The 21,779-nt window shown below is 46.9% G+C and overlaps 2 protein-coding genes across 2 annotated transcripts; one reads left to right on the top strand and one right to left on the bottom strand.

The window, feature by feature from the left end:
• The first annotated feature begins 1,909 nt into the window (after nucleotides 1-1,909).
• On the top strand, nucleotides 1,910-11,875 carry VCP (valosin containing protein). The gene is made up of 15 exons (XM_079706522.1): nucleotides 1,910-2,082; nucleotides 3,181-3,323; nucleotides 3,890-4,020; nucleotides 4,737-4,868; nucleotides 5,824-5,926; nucleotides 6,579-6,712; nucleotides 6,790-6,925; nucleotides 7,282-7,394; nucleotides 7,803-7,967; nucleotides 8,057-8,179; nucleotides 8,440-8,652; nucleotides 8,850-9,158; nucleotides 9,439-9,594; nucleotides 10,908-11,062; nucleotides 11,213-11,875. The coding sequence occupies exons 1-15, from the start codon at nucleotides 1,916-1,918 to the stop codon at nucleotides 11,316-11,318; spliced, it is 2,286 nt and encodes a 761-aa protein (XP_079562648.1). The 5' UTR covers nucleotides 1,910-1,915; the 3' UTR covers nucleotides 11,319-11,875.
• A 5,251-nt stretch (nucleotides 11,876-17,126) lies between these two features.
• SPATA31G1 (SPATA31 subfamily G member 1) lies at nucleotides 17,127-20,513 on the bottom strand (the record flags this gene model as incomplete). Its single annotated transcript, XM_079706673.1, has 2 exons — nucleotides 17,127-19,901; nucleotides 20,388-20,513. 2 exons carry the CDS (start codon nucleotides 20,511-20,513, stop codon nucleotides 17,127-17,129), a joined length of 2,901 nt encoding a protein of 966 aa, XP_079562799.1.
• Nucleotides 20,514-21,779: the final 1,266 nt, after the last annotated feature.

Here is a 21,779-nt window from a genome sequence, read left to right as displayed (position 1 = left end):
GGGAAGATGGGCAGCCCTTGAAGGGTATTTTAATGCATAGGGGAGAGGGAGAATGGATGGATTTAAATTGCCCTCAACTCTCATATTGACCATGCTTGCTTCTAGGGTGTTGATAAGCATTGGAAGAGTACGCAGCATTATGACCACCACTTTGGGGTTGGGGGAGGCAAGTTTAAACCTAAGGAAATTCCATTCTTGGAAACTAGTTTAAAGGGAATGAATAAAGATGCAGCCTATGTGAGAGGGTCAGCAGAAAACTTACAACTTTTTTAGATGAATGGGATTTGTATTTCTTTTGAGTGTATCAGGACCAAAAGATGTAAAAAATCCCGTAACTCCCTAACTGGTATTCTAGAGCATAGGCATCTTTTTTCTTGCAAGTTGTGAAGTAATTTCCGATAGGAATACTTTTTTGTCTTCTTTTGTTGACTGATAGATGCTTAGAACGATGCCTGACGTATTTTTTATGTATATGTGTACACACACACGTGAATTTGTTGAGTGAAGAAATAATCCGTGGAAGAGGTTCCTTTTTATTTATTTCTTGGCTTCTTCCATTGTCTGGCCCTCTTATTTTGGTTAATACTCATGTTTTCCTGAGCCTTACTAAAAGGAGGTAGCTCTTCAGAGGGAGAGCCCACTGAGTCTAGTTAGTGAAGGCTGGAGATGAGCTAAGTGAGAAATTGGTGTCGGATGAATGATCTTACTTTCTAGGAAATAGTAGAAACTATTTAGATAGTTTAAACTCAGTTCAGACTCGGGCGACGTTGATTTGGGTGAGAGGGATTTGGATTTGCCCCATGTCTCAGCATTTCTTGGTTTTAACTTTTTGAACCAACCCCATGGAGTTGTGTGTCTTTGCAGAGGTTTCTGAGATTCCTTTTGAGCTTGAGCTTCTTTCTGATGAAGGTTCCAGATGTGTTAGTGTTTTGTTTTGTTTTGTTTTTTCCAAATATGACTGTCTTTATGCTTTGCATTCCTGTGTTACACAGAATGCTCTGGCATTCATCAGGTTTAGCCAGTAAGAAGGGTAATTCTAATGATTCTTCATTGTTCCCAGGCTTGCTCTGTGGGGCTTGGGGCCTCCCTGAGCCCTTTGGGAGATTGTCTTGCTTGCTTCCTTCTGCAAGAAGGTTAGCAAGGAAAGAGCTTGTGCTGTGTTCTGCAGTGCTAATCATTCTGACCGTTGATACCATATGTCAGGTGTTGTGTTGAACTTGTATTCATTATCTTGCTTAAGACAGTAATCCTCTGAGATGGGTGCTACTATAGTCCCCATTTTACAGAAGAGGACATCAACCTCCAGAGAGGTTAAATAACATGCCCAAGATCACAGTTAAGTGGCAGGGTTGGGATTCAGACCCAACAGGTCTGACTACAGAGCCCCTTCTCTTAATCACTATTCTATACTGTCTGAGACTATTTTCATTTCTCTAAATACGGCTCAGTCTCCACTTTTATTTTGTTTTCTTAGTTTCCTGACCCTGGGGCAAGATCACCTGGGACCTTACAGCTAGGATACCAGTACTCAGAATACCAAGAGTTGCTGGTAGAGACTGGTGGGGCCCTTGCTGGAATATGTTTTGGAACTGACTTCATTTTCTCTTTCTAGTTCAAAAGGTGATGATTTATCAACAGCCATTCTTAAACAGAAGAACCGTCCCAATCGGTTAATTGTTGATGAAGCCATCAATGAGGACAACAGTGTGGTATCCTTGTCCCAGGTAAGTTGGGGCCACAGTCCAATCTTTGCTTATTGCACTTAACCTGAGGGCTTTTCCCAGGTTTCTTTTCTCATTTTTCTTGCAGTGACCACAGATAGAGTGGGGTTTACTGGGAATCCCAACCTCCAGGGCTGCTGCTTACCCCCTGGCCCAGTGACCCAAAGGCCTTAACCTTCTTTCCTCAGCCCAAGATGGATGAGCTGCAGTTGTTCCGAGGTGACACAGTGTTGCTGAAAGGAAAGAAGAGGCGGGAAGCTGTGTGCATTGTGCTTTCTGATGACACATGTTCTGATGAGAAGATTCGAATGAATAGAGTTGTTCGGAATAACCTTCGCGTACACCTGGGGGATGTCATCAGGTGTGTGTGGGGTTCTTGGCCCCTCAGGGATGGGAGGCCAGAGACAGCCTGCATTACAGGCAGTACCCCCACCAAGGCCTTGGCAGCTGCAGATATTGGGAGCTTGCAGGCCATGGGAAGACTTATGTTTCTAGGTTGTCTTTAGGTTTTGGTTCTGCCTCTGGGACTTCAAAACCTGCCTTTGCATGACCCTTGGGACAAGTTGGCATTTCTGTGACTTTCTTGGTACCTTTATATTTTTCTACCAGAGATATAACTTATCACACCTTAGACCCTGGTTTAGGATGCCATTTGAGTGTTTGTATCTGCCAGGTAACCTTACAGCTGGGTTGCATTAATGGCTTTTGTTGGGGCCAGAATGAGATGGGAGTATGGGCTACGAGGTGGACTCGTAGCAGGTTTGTATAAAGATCCAAGTTAATCTAGGAGAGAGGCATAGTTTGAGCCACACCTAGGATAGCGCCAGTCTGAGTGATTTTAGACTTAACTTTAGGCAAGAGGCTTCCCCATCTTGGAGTCTTCTCTAGTCACTGCTACCCAACCATCTGTCTCTTGGCCAGGAGCATCTCAGACTTCTGAATCTTTTCCATGGATTCTAGGTTTCATGTAGCCTTCTTCCTGGAGGTGCTTAGTCACTTTCTCAAGGTGCTCTGACCACCTGACTGAGATTATTTTTTCACTTCTATTTCTCTGACCCTGACACTTGTCAGACTAAGGTGTCCCTTTGTAACATTGGGTTACCAATACTGACCAGAATGGGTCATCCTTGGATATCTCTCACTGAAGACCTTCCCTCTTGTGTCTTTGTGAGGGTTCCAGATGTGTGGGTGTTCCTTTTGGCTCACTGATAGGGAGTGGGCCACCCCAGCATCTTCTTCTAGAGGCTCCCCCTACTACCCCACCCTGCGTGTGACCTGTTCTGCTTGGCTGTTTCTTTGCCCTCACTCCCACCCTACCCTCCTGCCTCTCTTCACCTAAAGCCATTCCCTGCCTTTTCTCTTTCGCTTGCCATCGGCTCTCTATGCCAGGCCCTTTTGGACACCCAGTGCTTGGGGCTGTAGTTTGGTTGGTAACGTGGAATCTGCTTGCCATCCTCAGCATCCAGCCATGCCCTGATGTGAAGTACGGCAAACGTATCCATGTACTACCCATCGATGACACGGTGGAAGGCATCACTGGCAATCTCTTTGAGGTTTACCTTAAGCCGTACTTCCTGGAAGCTTATCGACCCATCCGGAAAGGTGAGAAATAATTCTAGGGACTGAACTTAAGGGTGATTGTTTGTAGGGATACCCAAGAGTAAACCTTGGGATATCTTTGTCTCGTTCTCATATGTGTGTCTATACACACACATTCTGTACACATGCACATGTGTACTCTCTCCTTCCCCCCTTCCTTCCACTCCCCCATTTCCCCATTCCCACTCCTTGCTCCAGTAGAGTAAGCTGTCTTCTCTTTTATCTCTGAAGGAAGAGGTGGGCCATTTTGGCTGTCCAAAGTGTACTTAATATTTAGCACAGTTCTACCATTGGTTGTCGTGAAAGCCTGGGTTATCTATACTCCAGAAGTCAAAAACCTTATGGGCTTCTTTCTGACACGTCAGGTTTTGTTCACTGTCTTGAGTGGCAGAGGGACTCTTCACAGTTTACTTTCTCTTTTTGCCTAATGCTTAATAAGATGTGGATGGGAAGGAGAAAGGGCAATATCTAGTGAACTTAGCATTCTAGATCCCAGGTTTTGATGAGGAATTCTCACTTGGTCTGGTAATAGATACCTCTAACTGCTCTTGTGCTGATTGCTCTCACAGGAGACATTTTCCTTGTCCGGGGTGGAATGCGTGCCGTAGAGTTCAAAGTAGTGGAGACAGATCCCAGTCCTTACTGTATTGTTGCTCCAGACACAGTGATTCACTGTGAAGGGGAGCCTATCAAACGAGAGGTGAGTTCTCTCCCTGATCCTGGTACCCTACTTTGTGATTACTTAGTGGGACAGTTGTGTGGTAGTTCCAAAGAATATCCAGACTTGATAGCTAAGCTTCTTCCCAGAGGTGGAAAACCTAGCTATTCATTTCTGGGCCTAGGTGTTTCTTGGAAGTATCTGATACCAATAATTTTTAAAACCTAGATTGAACCTAAAAGGTCTAAGTGGTTGGAATAATTTTTGAGGAAGTGGTGCTGATGCTGGCATCTAGATCCCTGTGCATTTCCCACAGTTTCTAGCTTCAGGTCTTAGGGGAGCCCATCCCAGTAAGACTAAGAACAATGTGATAGGGAAAGGCTATCCTAGAAATCTTTGCCTTGGCATAAATAAATAATTAAGTAAACAATTTAAATAAAACAAAAGCAAAAATTGGGAATTCCCTGGCGGTCCAGTGGTTAGGACTCTGCACTCTCACTGCTGAGGGTGCAGGTTCGATCCCTGGTCAGGGAACTTAAGATCCCACAAGCTGCACGGCACGGCCAAGTAATAAAAATAAAAACAAAACAAAAGAAATCTTTTCCTTGGGATTTTTAGAGTTGTTCTTTGAGGCATGATCCCCTTAGAGGAGAATCTTCTCATACAGCAGACTTCTCTACATCAGATTTGGAGAAACTCACCTTTTGCTGATAGTAGTATTCCTGCCTTCTCCTTTTCTTTGTCTCTTCCATATTCAGGATGAGGAAGAGTCTTTGAATGAAGTGGGCTATGATGACATTGGTGGCTGCAGGAAGCAGCTAGCTCAGATAAAGGAGATGGTGGAGCTGCCCCTGAGACATCCTGCTCTCTTTAAGGCAATTGGTGTAAAGGTGAGCATCCTGGGCTCTGTAGGATACAGTCTAGGGTGGCGATTAACAGCTACTTGCTGTCTAATTCTAGGACGTCTTCATACATGTGTTTCATCATTGCCTTGGATTAGAGAGGAAGTACTGTATTTGAGTTTATAGAGGGCTCTAAATTCATTCACGCTACTAATGGTCTGGAACAGAGTGGGCCAGTTAAGTTCTCTGTTGCTTTTTTTTTTTTTTCTTTCTTAATTACAACCCTTCGAAAGGTAAAAACTATTTTCATCTAATGGACCCTGTAAATAAAATCTCACCATAGTTTGCCAACCTGTCTAGAACAGTGCTGCCCAGTATAAGTAGAAGTTAAGGAAATTTGCAAAGTGTGAAGGATCCTGAGTCCAAAATATTTGAGAACTGCTGGTCTGAAATGTAACATCCCAATCATTCCCATATCATGGGACACTCTGAAGATGAAAGACAACTTCAAAGAGGAATACTTGTGATAGTTAGTAAGGGAAAGCATTCCAACATGATAATAAATCCTGGAGGGTTGGGATTACTGGAGTGAGTGAGCCTCTGGCCAACACTCTTAAATGTCTAAGCTAGTCCTTGGTTCTTGTCTGTCTAAATTCAGGCCCTCGGCCTAATGGCCTCTTGCTTTTCCTAGTCCCAGGATCTTCAGACTCAGTCACACTAAGAGTCTCTTAGTGTGGTTTCTCTCCTCTTTGTCTCCTGTGCATTCATAAGTATTGTCAGCTTTCTAGCAGTATTTTCTCTGCTGCTAAGAGGAGTGAGTATGGTCTGAAGTAAACTGTCTTCCTAGCAGCTGCTGCTTGAGGGCTCACTCTTACTGGTGTCAGAGTTGAGCTCTGATTCTCAGCCTCTCTAGATGGAGCCCTTGTCAAGCCATTTTAGGGTGGCTGGGGTTGGGAGAAGGCGGGAGTCTGAACCTAATCACACCTTCTGTACTGGTCCTCAGCCTCCTCGGGGAATCCTGCTCTATGGACCTCCAGGGACTGGAAAGACCCTGATTGCTCGAGCTGTGGCGAATGAGACTGGCGCCTTCTTCTTTTTGATCAATGGTAGGAGCCTTGGTTCACTTTGTGTTTGGCTGGACTCGACTCTGAGCTGAGCGTGACCCAGTCTCATGAGCTGGAGAACTCATGGACATGTTCATTTGTATACCTATGCTCGTGTATACTTCAGTATCTTTATTCTAAAGTACATTGCAGACAGATAAACAACACGGGGATGGTATTCTACTCTGGTACCACCTGATCTGTCCCCACCTTGAGAAAGATTGTGGACAGGCTGAAGACATATAAGAGGAGTAAGTTAGAATGAGAACTCAAAATGCCTGTGCTTACTTATTTGAGAGGGTTTGGGGGAAGACTGGCTGAGATCAGTTATCTCTTTGAGAATGATATTTAGCTGGTAGAGGTCCAACTGGTGTGCTGCTTCTGCTCTGGCCAGAGGTCCCATAGCATCTGCTGTGATCATTTCATACTTCCAGCTCAACTGTTAGATAAGTGTATTGAGCTCCTTGACTTTTTATCCTGGCTTGGTGGCTACCCTGGGATAATAGTTGGTAGGGGCTGTGAGAAAGTAAGTAGAGGTTATTACCATATTCTCACCTAGGACCTGTCTCTGGACTGGGCGAACAAGATAACTGATTTCTTTTGAGATTGAGAAAGGATATAGTTTTGTCATTGTATCCATTCTATATGCTTTCAGGTCCTGAGATCATGAGCAAGTTGGCTGGTGAGTCTGAGAGCAACCTTCGTAAAGCCTTTGAAGAGGCTGAGAAGAATGCTCCTGCTATTATTTTCATTGATGAGTTGGATGCCATTGCTCCCAAAAGAGAGAAAGTAGGAACTTACCCAAGGGATAGTGGGGTGTTGAAAGGTCTTGACTTCACTTCTGACCAGACATTCTGTCCTGACAGACCCATGGGGAGGTGGAGCGGCGTATCGTATCACAGTTGTTGACCCTCATGGATGGCCTAAAGCAGAGAGCCCATGTCATTGTTATGGCAGCAACCAATAGACCCAACAGCATTGACCCAGCCCTACGACGATTTGGTAAGGACCCCAAATTTCTTTTTTTGCTGTCCTTGCTCTTGGGGAGCAAGGCCTACTGGCCTTAATCCCATTGATCCCACATCTGTCCTTCATCTAAGTCACCTAATCCTGAGGATTTCTTGAAGCTCTTCGCAGTGTTAGGGCCCAGGGTTCCTTTCCCTTATTCCATGTCATGTCTAGGGTGACCACCCATCCTGGTTTGCCTGAGACCGAGGGATTTCCCAGGATATGGGGCTTTCAGTGCTAACTCCAGGACATTCCTGGGCAAACTAGGATGGTTGGTCACCTTAGGCCTGCCCTTTCTTCCCTCTGCACCAGAAATGATTCCTGTCTTATGTTTACGCACTGTCTCACAGGTCGCTTTGACAGGGAGGTAGATATTGGAATCCCTGATGCTACAGGACGCTTGGAAATTCTTCAGATCCACACCAAGAACATGAAGCTGGCAGATGATGTGGACCTTGAGCAGGTGGAGTGATGATGAGGGCTGGCCAGAAGTTAGGATATCTGTTTCCAGGCAATTGAAGGGAACTGACTAGGGACATAAGCTTCAGATGTGAGGCAATTGATTTTGATTCTTGTGCAGGGGAAGGGAAGTGATCTCAGATTGAATCCAGGAAACTAGGGTTGGCATGTTTCTCGGTTGACAGCGGATTAGAGTGAACCAGAATTTGGGGGGCAGCTTTATTTCCAGGCCCCAAGTCCAGGCTTGAATACTTAAAACCCAGCCGATGAAAAGGCCACTAGTATGTGTTCAGGGAAATGGAAGGACCCAGAGATAGAAGTCAGGGGAAGGGGCCAGGATTCTGTTGTCTCTGAGCTTCCTAAGGCAGCTAGGTCTCAGAGACAGCATAGTAAAAAGGTCTTCTCTCTGCAGGTAGCCAATGAAACTCATGGGCATGTGGGCGCTGACTTAGCAGCCCTGTGCTCGGAGGCTGCTCTGCAAGCCATCCGCAAGAAGATGGACCTCATTGACCTAGAGGACGAGACCATCGATGCTGAGGTCATGAACTCCCTGGCAGTTACTATGGATGACTTCCGAGTAAGGGCCTCTCCCATATCTCAGGTACACAGACATGCACTTTGATCTCCCCTGGCAAGTCTCATCCCCAGTTTTTCTTCCCTTTTTAGTGGGCCCTGAGCCAGAGCAACCCATCAGCACTGCGGGAAACTGTGGTAGAGGTACCACAGGTGACCTGGGAGGACATTGGGGGCCTGGAGGATGTCAAACGTGAGCTTCAGGAGCTGGTCCAGGTAGGGTGCTTGGTCTAGGGTGAGTCACTGTGTCAGTACATTGTAATTGAGCTGGGTGATATTGGGGTGTTGTCACATTCATTGCAGAAATTGTGAGCATAATTCAGGAACCTGCTATTCTCTGGTTGGAGGCACTAAGGAGCCTGCTTTTAGGGAACCTGGGTCTTCACCATGGGATGGTGTGGGAGGATGCTTCTGTTTGGTTAGGTTTCTTTCAAACTATGGAGGTATCCCTGAACCCTCTTTGCTTTTCCTCCTAGTACCCTGTGGAGCACCCAGACAAATTCCTCAAGTTTGGTATGACACCTTCCAAGGGAGTACTGTTCTATGGACCTCCTGGTTGTGGGAAAACCTTGCTGGCCAAAGCCATTGCTAATGAGTGCCAGGCCAACTTCATCTCCATCAAGGGTCCTGAGCTGCTCACCATGTGGTTTGGGGAGTCTGAGGCCAACGTCAGGGAAATCTTTGACAAGGTGAGCTATAGGTGGCTGGGCTATCAATTCACTTGCTTGGGGACAAGTTAAGGGTGGAGGCTGTTGTTTGGGAGAGTAAAAACCATCTCATTCTGGCAGCTCAACTAGGGCAGTGAAGGTCACTTTATCTTCCATTCCTTCTCAGATCTGAGAGATCCGATTGTGCTAATGCTTGAGTCCATCTGTCCCTCACACAGGCCCGCCAAGCTGCCCCCTGTGTACTGTTCTTTGATGAGCTGGATTCGATTGCCAAGGCCCGTGGGGGCAACATTGGAGATGGTGGTGGGGCTGCTGACCGAGTCATCAACCAGATCCTGACAGAAATGGATGGCATGTCCACAAAAAAAAATGTGTTTATCATTGGCGCTACCAACCGGCCTGACATCATTGATCCTGCCATTCTGCGACCTGGCCGCCTTGATCAGCTCATCTACATCCCACTTCCTGATGAGAAGTCCCGTGTTGCCATTCTCAAGGCCAACCTGCGCAAGTCCCCAGTTGCCAAGGCAGGTGCAAGGTCTTGGGGTCGTGGGGACTTCTGTGAATCTGCAGGCTGTGTGGAGTGGTGTTTGGTTCCTGGACAAGATTCCGTTGGGGATTCCTGGGGTTATGGTTGAAAAGGGAATATGGAAGATTTGAGGGTATTAGGGTAATCTAGAAAAAGGAATAAAACAGGGTGGCAGAAGATGGGACAAACTGGAATTGGGAGTGCTTGGATGGTCAAAGATCAGTGTATCACAGGGGAGGAGAGACTAAATGCTAAGATAGTTACGTTGCTTCTTTTAGGATGTGGATTTGGAGTTCCTGGCTAAGATGACTAATGGCTTCTCTGGAGCTGACTTGACAGAGATTTGCCAACGTGCTTGCAAGCTGGCCATCCGTGAATCGATCGAGAGTGAGATCAGGCGAGAACGGGAGAGGCAGACGAACCCATCAGCCATGGTGGGTCTGCATCCTTTTCCCAGATTTGCCAGTTGTGGGGAGCCAGGGGACAGTCTCCACAATGCCCTAGAGTTAAGAGTATAAGGTTTTGGAAAGATCACCTGACTGAGATGTTTAGCAGGGCATCAAAGAGAAAATGCTGAGCATATACCCCCTTCAATCAGGAATTATAAAGGCTGAGAAGAGATCAGCAGAGAAATACAGCAGGGCTAAGAACCTAGGGTCTGTGGACCTATCCCTGGTGTTCCATGGACCCCTTGAATTAAATGCACAATTTGGTGGAGTGTGTGTGTAAGCTCAATAAAGATAGGGACTCTATATCATCTTGCTTGCTTCCCATTGTATCATGGCACAGTGTTAGAGACTTGACTTCGCGAATAAATAAATAAATAAATGGCTTTCTTTACCTTTTAGAGGGGGCCTGTGACATCTCTCCTTCCTCTCATCAAAGCTTCTATACTACTGATACACTGATCTGAGGGCAGTCTCATAAATCATATCAATTGAGTGGCGTCTCAGTAAAAGAGATAGGGTGTGAGCCTGGGCTGTGAAGAGAGAGAATTTGGGTAAAGGAAATAAGGCACCCAAATAACCTGCTTGAGGAGTAGGATTACAGGAACTGGGAAAACCTGGGTAGAATTGAAGACATCATATGTTGCTGGAAGTGAGGCCAGTAGGTAAGGTGTAATCTAGATGTGATAAGCACTGAGAGCCATTGACATTTTCTTTTTAAAAGCTTAGGTTTTTGAGGTATAATTTACATATTGTAAAATTCGCCCTTTTTAGGTGTACTATTCCTGTGCTTTTTGACAAAATATATAAGTTCTATAACTACAGTTGAGATAGACAAATTTCCATCATCCCCAAAACTTCCCTCGTGCCACTTTTTAATTTTTTTTTTGTTTTTTGGCTGTGCCTTGCAGCATGCGGAGTCTTAGTTCTCCAACCAGGGGTCGAACCCCTGCCGTGGGAGCACGGAGTCTCAACCACTGGACTGCCAGGGAAGTCCCTCTCATACCACTTTAATCAGCTTCCTTTTCCCACCCTAAGCCCTTGGTAACCACTGATATGAATTCTGTCCCTACAGTTTTACCTTTTCCAGAACGCACTGACAGGTTTTTAAGCAGGGCAGTGACTCGGTTTTAGGAAGATTGGCCTGGCAACCTATTCAGGAGAGGCCCAACTTATTGGAGAGGCCCAATCCTCTAAGCCTCTACCATAAGCTACTGCAGTAATGGGGTCAGGAAGGCCAGGGAAGGAATGCAGGCTGAGCCTTAACTAGCCCCGGTGGTCTGTGTTTACCTATCCTGCAGGAGGTAGAAGAGGATGATCCAGTGCCTGAGATCCGCCGAGATCACTTTGAGGAAGCCATGCGCTTTGCCCGCCGTTCTGTCAGTGATAATGACATCAGGAAGTATGAGATGTTTGCTCAGACCCTTCAACAGAGTCGGGGCTTTGGCAGCTTCAGGTAATTAGGTTTCGGTGGGCAGTGCTTAATTTGTCTTGGGGAACTCTACAGCCAAAGTAGTTGGAGCCCTAAGGGGGCTAGAATGGGTAGTTGTGAAAATCCTACACAAGCCCTGCCCTAACCCTCTTTTTTGCCTCTGCTCTTGTGCAGATTCCCTTCAGGAAACCAAGGCGGAGCTGGCCCCAGTCAGGGCAGTGGTGCTGGCACAGGTGGCAGTGTGTACACGGAAGATAACGACGATGACCTGTATGGCTAAGTGGTGGTGGCCAGCGTGCAGTGAGCTGGCCTGGCTGGACCTTGTTCCCTGAGGGTGGGGGCGCTCGCCCAGGAGGGACCGGGGTGCGCCCACGGCCTGCTCCACTCCTCGGTCTGAACAGTTCAGCCGCAGCCAGATGCTGGACCGGGGCTTGCTGTTACAAAAAAATACAAAACAAAAGCGATAAAATAAAAGCGATTTTCCATTTGGGAGGCGGAGAGTGAATTACCATCAAGGAATTGGGCCTTGGGCCCATGCCATTTCTGTTGTAGTTTGGGGCAGTGCAGGGGACCTCTGTGGGTGTGAACAAAGGCATTACCGCCATTCCCCACGGTAAAGCATCTGCACTTCACTCAATGCTGCCCGAGCCCTCCCTTCTTCCCCCTACCCAACCTGGGCAGGAGGGTGAAGGGCTACAGTTGCTGGGTGTTCATAGAGAGAGTAGGTTGATTCTTATTTTACATGCTTTTGAGTTAATGTTGGAAAACTAATCACAAGCAGTTTCTAAACCAAAATGACATGTTGTAAAAGGACAATAAACGTTGGGTCAAAATGGAGCCTGAGTCCTGGCCCCTGTGCCTGCTTCTTTTCCTGGGAAGGGCCTTGGGCTACTCCAGGAGTGCCAAGGCACTCTTCCAAATGTGAAATTCTAGAAGTAAGATTGCACCCTCTTCCCCTACTGATAAACATTGGTATACTGCTGCCTCGCCCAGTGTCTGCAGTATCACTGGATAGGACTGCAGTGGAGGGAGAGCAGCCTGATGGAGCTCCAGATGTGGTGAATGTGGGATCCTCTACCTGTATTTGATGTGGATGGTGGGATTAGGCCTGCAGAGTCCCCTTTTCTTGACCAAGGCTGGATTGGGGTGCCCTCCAAAAATCTAAAAGTTGTACAAAGATACAGTCTCTGTCTGGAGATGGATGTTCTCTTGATGCATCTAAAAATTTCATATATTCATGTTCTGGTTGAGGATCAGTTACAGTTATGTCCACCTTTATGTAATTTGTATTATGAAAACATAGCTTTTTTTCTAATATAAAATTCTAGTATTGGATGTGTTTCTTTCTAAACGAAACATCCTCCCCTGCTCCTCGTTTTTCAGATGATTGCTTGCATAGTTTTGTCCAGGTATAGAGTATCCTCTTCGTTCAGCAAGTACTAACATAATCACTTAGTGCTTCTGGGATCAGTACCTCGATGCCTTATCGAAGAAGGAGTATGGTGCAGAGAAAATAATCCACTGAGTCAAATTAGTCATTCTAGTACTTATACCAGCCTCTGGTTTGATCTACATAGGTAGGTAAACTACAAGGACTCAAGATAGTTACACTGGCTGATTAAACTGGGGCATCTTGAACTCATGTGCTGTGAAATAGATATTCTTGCACTTTTGTGATTTGCATTGACTGTCCCTTCTGACACTTCCTCCACTGGATCCTGTCTTTGGTCCTCCTTTGGTTTTCCTACCGTTTTAGGTATCCTGACGGCTTAGCTTTCAGTCTTCCTACTCTGGACATTGTCACTCTATCTCATCCCTGTGGCAGCCTAACCTCAGGAAGACCAAAGACAAGGTCTTTTGTGGTAAAGACATTTGGTACCTCTGCATCAAGCTATGGGAACAGAACAGAAGGCAAGATCCCACAAAATAGGTAGAGGTACTGGTTGATATGTGATAGAAATTTGTGTTGGAATGATTGCACTCACTTTTAACACCAAGTGTGTCTATAGGGAAGATGGTTGGAGTTTTATAGATTCTTTAGGAAAAAAACAAGAGCAGGCTTGTGAGAGGCCTGGTTTTACTTCTCGCACTTGTGCTTATAGCAGCGTAGCGTCACACAAGGCACGGAGCTCTTCTGGGGCCTCGAGATTTTTTAGTCTGATAAAATGATTGACAGTGCTTCGTAAACTGTAGAAAGCAGTGTGAGGGACTGTTTATTGTCAAAATGCTCCTGCAGAAGCCTGCATACTTAAACCAAGAGGCAAATTGTATAGGCAGTTCATCTTTTTCCCCACAGGGTTCCCAGAAAGAAATTGGAATGTGATTTTACTATAGCCATCTTCCCACAGGATAAGTGCTGTGATTAGAAGATGGGTTTCTAACCAAGAATATGGCACCAATTAGATCATGGAGGCCCAACAGTTCACCACAGAGGCGAAAGCAAAGATGGAACTATAAATCTAACATCTTGAAACATACTGGGGTCCAAGACACTGATCCTGCAAGTAGCCCTGAGAGTAGTGGTTACATAATGCCCAGGAGGAACACAGGGCTGCCAGTCATTAGTTTGACTGAACTGAACAAATGTTAAATGGTTTGTTAATCTTGCCCAGCCCTACAACCTACTGAGGGCTTAAAAAGACTTAAGAATATAGGATTTGGATGTTTCATAAAGCTATTCAGAGTTGCATAGACTCATTAAATGGCCCTATTTCAAGTGGAAATTCAGAATTGCATTGTCTTTGAGACTATGAGACTATTTTTCTGGGGGTGGATAGGTGGGGAGAAGGAAAGTACCTTCAGTTCCACCCCTGGCCAGCAGGTGGTAAGTTTGGCTCAGACCCTATAGACAAGTTAGGGCTAAATAAAACTTTGGAACAGAATAGTAAGAGTGAGAGGAAGCAGAGGGAAGCGGGTACCTTCTGACTGTTTTTCTCAACCAACTATACAGAGTAGAGCGAATGTTACAGATTGGGAAGAGCACTGGTTTGGGAGTGTGGACTTGACCTCACAGAACCTCACTGTCTTTGAAGGGCTTGATAGCCGTAATATCAGGAAAGCAGTGCTATCAACAAGACATAAATTGTTATGGGGCTGCAAGGAAGGGGGAACCGTACCAAGATAGGAGAATCTGAGAAGGCTGTGGAGGCAGTCTGAGCTGGGGGTTAAAGGAAGGTGGGAGGCTTGACATGGGGTCAGAGCATGCTTAAGAAGCATCAGGTTGACTAGCAAGGGAGTGAATTCTGAGAGGCCAAACCACATTGTGAAGAACCTCAAATGCCAGGTGTGAACTTTATTCTAAAGATCTTGTGGGTCCTCTGGGGGTTTAGGCAGGGAAGTAACCATCAGATTTCAGGGCTAGAGAACTTTTTTTTGTTGTGGCAAAATAACAAAATTCACGCAAAAATTTCCAAGTGTACAGTACAGTATTGTCACCCACATGTGCATTGTTGTGTATAGACAATTCACTTTTTTTTCATTGACAGTTCACTTTTTTTTTTTGCCTCACAGTGCGGCTTGTGGGATCTTAGTTCTCCCTCCAGGGATTGAACCCAGGCCCCCGCAGTGAAAGCACTGAATCCTATCCACTGGACCGCCAGGGAGTTTCCAACAATTCACTTTTTAAAAAACTTTTATTTGGGGGAATTTCCTGGTGGCCCAGTGGTTAGGACTTGGTGCTTTCACTGCCGTGGGCTCAGGTTCAATCCCTGATTGGGGAACTAAGATCTGTAATGCAGCTAAAAATTATATAATATTCCCAATAACCAGAGATAATCTTTTTTTCTTTTTTAGATTGGGGCATGAGGGTAAAGGAGGAGTCAGGAGCAGGCTTCTGGCTTCAGTACTGGGGTGGATGTTGTACACCCCTTCAATAGGAATTCGCACATTGGAGGACAAGGTTAAAGGGAAAACGAGTACGTTTTAGTCAGGTTGTGTATGAGACAATACTAGTAGGTGGTTAGATAGGTGGATCCTGAAGCCTAGAGATGGTTAAAAAATGACCCATGTTTTGAAATATGGCACTTAATGGAATGGGTTCAAGACATGTTTTTAATGGTATTGGTAAAATTGGATATCTTTTTGGGGGGTTGGGGGAGTTAGATTCTCTCCTCATACTCAAAAATTAGATTAACAATCTAAACATAACATCTATGGGAATTCCCTGGTGGTCCAGTGGTTAATGCTCTGCCCTTCCACTGCAGGGGACACGGGTTCAATCCCTGGTTGGGGAACTAAAATCCCACATGCTGCACGGCACGCCCCAAAACAAATAAACAAACAAACGTCCATGAGGGTGCTAGAAGAAAGTGTTTTAGAATCCATAAGGGAACATGTTGGTAGATTTAAACTTTGGCATGGTAAAATCGCTTTAAAATTAGAAAATAAGCTACAGATTGGGAGAAACTATTTGCAGCATATTAACAGGTTGAGTTAATATCTATGACAGGATAATGCCATTCCCAAACCCCCCCACCAATGCCCACGTCCTATTCCTTGGCACCTGTGGATATGTGGTGCTATATGGCAAAAGGGAATTAAAGTTGCAGATGGAATTAAGGTTGCTAGCCAACTTACTAGAAGATAGGAAGAGTATCTTGGATTATTGAGGTGGGTCCAGTGTGATTAAAAGTGTCCTGAAAAGTGGGAGAGGGAGGAAAAAGTGATGTGATGTGAGAAGAACTTGCCTTTGCTAGCTTTGAAGATGGAGGAGGAGGGCCAATAGCCAAGGAATGTGGGCAGCTTCTAGAAGCTGGGAAAGACCAGGAATGAATCCTACCCAGTGCCTACCGAAAGGAATACGGCCCTGCCAACCTCTTGATTTTAGCCGTGTGAGACATATATCAGACTTCTAATAAAATTAATTTATGTTGTTTTGTGATAATTTGTTATGGCAGCAGTAGAAAAGTAATAAAATACCCAGCAAACAGTGCAGTAGAAAAATGGGTATACGATACGAACAGGTAATTACAGAAGAAATCCAGCGATCGCTAAACATATGAAAAGGGACTTGTTTTTGTGACCTTGGGGATGCATGAGCTAAACTAGAGAGAGAAAAGAGCAGAGGGCTGACAAGAATTGGCTAGAAACGTATGTGGGGAACTTGTGTATCAAGTGTGTGAAGAAGGGGACCCTACCCAGGACCAAGAGCAGCTGCCTGGACCCAGACCAATTGTGCTCGTGTGAATGGATATATTTTTCTTCTGTTGACTTGCTGTGAAGCTTTTCTCAAGGGCAGCATTGGTCTGTGCTCCCCTGGCCTTAACAGCTTCACCTTGTAGAGTGAGGACTCCAGGTTGTAGACTCCAGGTTAATCATCTGTGAACAGCTTGAAAAGAAAGTTAAGCCTATAGAATCCTGAGCTCTCTACTTCTGGGACCTGATCCTGAGGAGATACAGCTGCAGCAGAATAGGGAACCGTCATTTCCAGTACCCCAGACTCCAAAAAAGACATGAGTGGGATTTGTCTAGTTCAGCTAGTTTATTAGGATTTCCTTTGTGTCTCCACCCCCAACTGGTTTGGCTTCAGGTCTTGGGGTACTTATATTGGGTACCAGTACTACCAGCCTTTTCTCTGCTGACTGGATTTGGCGGGCAGGGGTCCATGGATACCCAGAAATTTGGCTAACATCCTTTGGAGACCCCTGATAAGGGGAGCCTGAGGTGTGGGGGAGGAAAGACGCTTCTGGGCCCAAGGGCAGTGCTTACAGTGCCGAGGGGCCAGGATGTCACCAGCTCCCAGCCTTGCCCCTTTCTGATCTTGGGAACCTGAAGCCTTGGAGTGAGGCTGCAGGGAGAGAGCAGTGTGTCGAGAGCTCTGGTCCCTGTGCTGAGATCTTTGCGAAAGTCTGCTTACAGGGACCTCTGCTAGTCTGGCCTGGGCTAGGTGGCTTTTCCCTGTAACGGTAGTTGACCCCAATTTTGCATCCCCTTCTCTGTGGTCTCCTTCTTTGGGTTTCCTGGGGCTCTCTCTCTTTTTGGCTGAAGATAGGGCTGAAACCTTGTCCTGTCTCTTGCCTGAGGCTGGAACCTCAGGGTATGAGGGCTCTTCCAGGCCTGGGCAGTGAACACATGACCCCTGGGATGAGATCTAGGACACCACCTTCGCATTCATTCTTTGCTCTTTCTGAGACCCTTGTTCTGCCCTGCCAGACTTCCATAGCTGAGGTTGGATAGAGGAGTGGGAGTGATAACAGTGGGGGACCTGGGCAGGCTGAGTTACTGTGCTCTGAGGTTTGGGGGGATGACAGCTTGAAGAGTTGGGGCACAGACTGAGGGGATGAATCTGCTGTGGTGGGCGAGAAGAGAGTCTCCGGGCGGCTTGAGTTGTGGAGCTCAGGGCAGGGGATCTGCCAAATGATTGACTTGGGCCAAGAGATCTGGAAGCAGGGCTCTGCTGTAGTTTCTTCAGCCTGAGTTCCAACTCTTTACTCCAGTGACAGGCCTGGATCTCAGAGTGGGTGGGCACCTTTGGGACAACCTCACCCTGGGAAGATGGAGTCTCTGCCTTAGCCCCTGGGAACAGCTCTCCCTTGGGTAGGCCAGGCTGGTTGGACTCAATATTCAGAGCTTCAGCTTGGGTGGGAGGCCAGGGTATTGGCTGGAGGGGATCCACTGCTGGAAGGCTGGGGTCCTGGGGGATCCCTCTTTGTTGCACATTCCTCCACACAAACCCAAGGGCAATGTGTGGATCTGGTAGAGGAGCAGAGAGTGACCTGGGGGTTGGGGCTGGGAGTTCAATGGTCCAGCAGTTCTCTCTCTGCTCCACTGTTTCCCCCTCAGGTTTACAGTTGCATTGGTCTCCAATAGGCTCACTTGTGTGAGACTTTAACATAGAGTTTGGGCATGGGCTGGGACCCCACAATGGGGACACAGGAACACAACAGGTTTCTTTCTGCTCCATGTCCCCCCCAGTAGGCTCAGAGTCAGATTGGACTCCCAAGCGGTTGGCTCCACGTGGGTCTTGGGGTAAGCTGCAAGCCGGGAGCTCAGAGGCCCAGGAGTTCTTTCTCCCTTCTATGTCCCCACATGTAGCTTCAGAATCAAAGAGGACCCCCGTAGGGCTAGCTCTGAGGGAATCCAGTACAAGAACTTCGGGTGGGCTGAAGGCTAGAGATGGCGATTCAAGAGCCCAGGAATTCCGGGAATGATCAGTGTCCTTCCATGCAGTTTCTGACCCAGTGAGCCCTCCCACAGGATTGATTCTGTGGGGTTCTAGAATAGGAGCTAGAGATGGGCTGTGGCCAGGGCCTGGAGATTCTGAGGTCCAGAGGTTGTCTGTCTGCCTCATGGCCTCCCACAAAGCTTTGGACTCAGACAAGACTGCCCGGGCACCCGTTCCTAGGGACTCCAGCAGAGAGGCTGAGGGAAGGCTGGGAGATGAAACTGGGTCTGCAGAGACCCAAAGATTTTCTCTACTCTGCGTGCCCTTCCACGGAGTCTCAGATCCTGATGGGACACATGCAGGCATGGTTCCATGGAGTCCTGGGTCGACGTCCAAGGCTGGGGGCTCAAAGGCCCAAAGGTTTGTTGAATTGTCTCTGCATCTCCACTGGGGCTCATAGCCAGATGGATCTCCCAGGGGACTGCCTCCCTGGAGTTCTGGCAGGGGATGTGGGGGAGGGCAGGGGGCTGGCGTTGGGGGCTGAAAGGCTTGAGTACTCTCTTTATGTCCTGTGGTTCCCCACTGAGTCTCATATACAGGTGGAACTTCCAGGGTGCTGGTTCCTTGAGGCTCTGTCATGGGGGCTACAGATTGGCAAGGGACTGAGGTCGGAGGCTCAGAGATCTGAGGATTCTCTCTTCGCCTTGTGGTTTCCCAGAGGGCCTCAGGTCCAGAGAGGCCTCCTATAGGGCTGACTCCCTGGCATTCTGGCAGAGAAGTTGGGGTTAGGCTGGGAGCTGGCACTGCTGGCTCAGGGGTTTGGGGGTCCTCATTTTGCCCCGTGGTCCTCCATGTGGCCTCAGACCTAGTTAGGGCTCCCGGAAGGCTAGCAGGATTTTCTGCTAGGGAGGCACAGAGTGAGTCTGGAATGTGTTGTTGGAGGCCAGGATCCCATGGCACCTTCCACCAGACCTCAGATGAATGGAAGAGTTTGGAGGGCCTGGTTCTTTGGAGGTTAGGCTGTGGGTGCAGGGCTTGATCCTCAGAGACCCAAGGGACCTCTCTCTGCTGTGTAAGCCACTGGGTATTTGCCTCAGTGCCAGATAGGACTCTCTTATGATCCATGGGAAAGGATTTAAGACGGAGGGGAAGTGATGGGACAGGAGGGGAAGATGGGGAGGGAAGTTGCTGAGGGTCAGAGGCCATTCCTTCCAGATCTTCTGTAGTATGGACTTCATGTGTAGGAAGTGGGGTTGGGGAGCAATACTGGGGAAGCAGCAATACTGGGGTTCTAGGCAGGAAGACAAACTTGTTAAAGAAGACGGAAGGACTGACAGACACCTTCAGGGGAGAGAGGCCACCTGAGCTCAGGAAGATGGCCTCCAAGGACTCACTGTGCAGAGAGGGGAGACCCCAGAAGAGCTGGCTTTTTCTCTGCTGTAGGTGGCTCCCTGATGCTGTCTTGTGTCTCACAGGCAGGTTGGTCAAGATCTGAAAGGTGGGGAAGGATCTGGAAGGGTTTGGGGTCTGCGTGAGTACTTGCTCTAGTGTCCCTGTGGCCTTGTGGAGGCCCTCAGAATCACAGGATGGCTGGGATGAGGCTGTGGTGGCTTGTTCTCCAATAGGAGATTCTTTGGGAAGAGAACATGGCTGCAGTGGATGCAGAGATACCTCCTCTTCCTCCTCCTCCTCTTCTTCCTCCCCTGACTTCTGCTTCCACAGGCGATCAAGGAAAGCCACATGGTACAGAAGTGGTAGGCCCTGGGGAGTGGAGAAAGATACAATCAGGCATGAAGCCTTTTTCAGAGACACAAGATGTACCGTTAAGCCCTCAGTCTTTGTTCTACACCCGGAGTGAACCTCCCACTCACTGGGGCCCACATCTGTGGACAATAGTCACTTACCCATCTGGTGTTAATGGCCATTACCCAACTACCTTTGGAGATCGGCATTCCCTTACATAACCCCACATCTAGGGTCAGTGATCATTCAGCTGGCTTGAAATCTAGTGTTAATGGTCACTCACCCAGCCTCACATTTAAGGCTTATAGTCACTCTTTTGAGCCCACATCCATGTCAACGATTCCTCACCTGAACTCATGTGGTGAGTCATTTACCGAGCTGTACACCTATATCACCCACCTTGCCTTGCATCTTGCCCCCAGAGTACCAGGGCTGAAGCTGTCGCCATCTGCCAAGCTGCCACCACCTCCGGATCTGCCAAACCACGAACAAGAATAGTATTACCAGGTTCCCTGGACTCAGAAGGCAGCTGCTGCCACAGTGTCTGCAGGCCAGGGCACGGGTCAACTGGCCCCAGAGAAGCCCCATGTCCCCCTCAGCCCCAAGCAGGCCCTCTGGCAGCCATTCCATTTCCCTCAGCCTAGTGGCAGTTTATTCTGAGGTCATCACTGCATCACAGAACAAAGAACTCCCATCCCCCACATACCTAACAGAAGTCTCTGTGAATTTAGGGCCCAAAAATTGCGCCCACCAGACAACTCATACTTTATTCAATGAAAGCTTAGTGATCCCCTTTTGTCTTGATTACCAAGGTCAGAATTATCTTCAGGCATTGTGGTTGAAGACATGGATTCTAGCATCAAACTACCTTATTCAAATCCTAGCTCTGCCACTTCCTACCTGTGAAATCTCAAACTACTTTATCTTTCAGTGCCTCAGTTATCTCATCTGTAAAATAGGGATAATATTATTACTTACCACATAGGGTTGTTTTGAGGGTTAAATGAAAACATTTATATGCTTAGAGTAATACATAGTATGTGCTATGTTAAAATATTGTTTCTTTTATTGCCATAAATGATCAATAACCAATCTATAGCAAGAATAGAATAGAGGAGAGTTTTATTTGAGCCAAGCTGAAAACTGTAGCCCAGGAGACAGCCTCTCAGATAGCTCTGAGGAACTGCTCCCAAGAAGCCTGGTTTCCAGCACAGCTTTATATCTTGTCAGAACAAAGGACATCAAACATGACAGGGGTACATTCCTTCAGTGTTTCAAAAAAGACAGATTAGCTCGTACACAGCAAGTCAGTATGACCTTGGTGCCTGGGAAGGGAGCCTTTTCGTCAAAGGAGCACTAGCATTGACATCCCAGGAAGGAAGGCGTTTATCTCTAATTTCATAACAGATATTCTTTACTTCTGGACAATGCACCATTTTCTTGAATGGTTAAAGCACATGTGCAATGTATGTTTGATAGACCACAAGACAGGCTTGTAATTAGTATAAAGTTCAAGTCAAATCATATATAAGCCAGAATGACTTCCCTATACCTCAGTATATGAAAATTTCTTCCATCACTTTTAAGGTTCCTGATTATACGCCTCATTCCATCTTTAATAGATGGAGTCTGTTTCCTCTTTTACATCTCATGTCTTTAGGTTGCCCGAGACCTTTTTCACAAATATTCATGTTAAGGATGACAAATCAAACGTGCTTGACCCTTTATTTTTCATTTGCCCCTCTTTTCCCTAAAACCACCACTCTGTTTCATGTCAACTCCTCTTTTTAGGGTCAAACTTCAATATCTGCCTTTGCAGTACAATTCAATGCCTCTCTTCTCACCCTATCCCCCATCAACTGCCAGCTTAGTCTGGTAGAAAGAGCGCTGAGCTGA

The sequence above is a fragment of the Hyperoodon ampullatus genome, assembly GCF_949752795.1.
Source record: "Hyperoodon ampullatus genome assembly, chromosome: 6".
Lineage (NCBI taxonomy): Eukaryota > Metazoa > Chordata > Mammalia > Artiodactyla > Ziphiidae > Hyperoodon > Hyperoodon ampullatus.
Note: the sequence above shows the minus strand (reverse complement) of the source record. Positions and strands in the feature narration are given on the sequence as shown.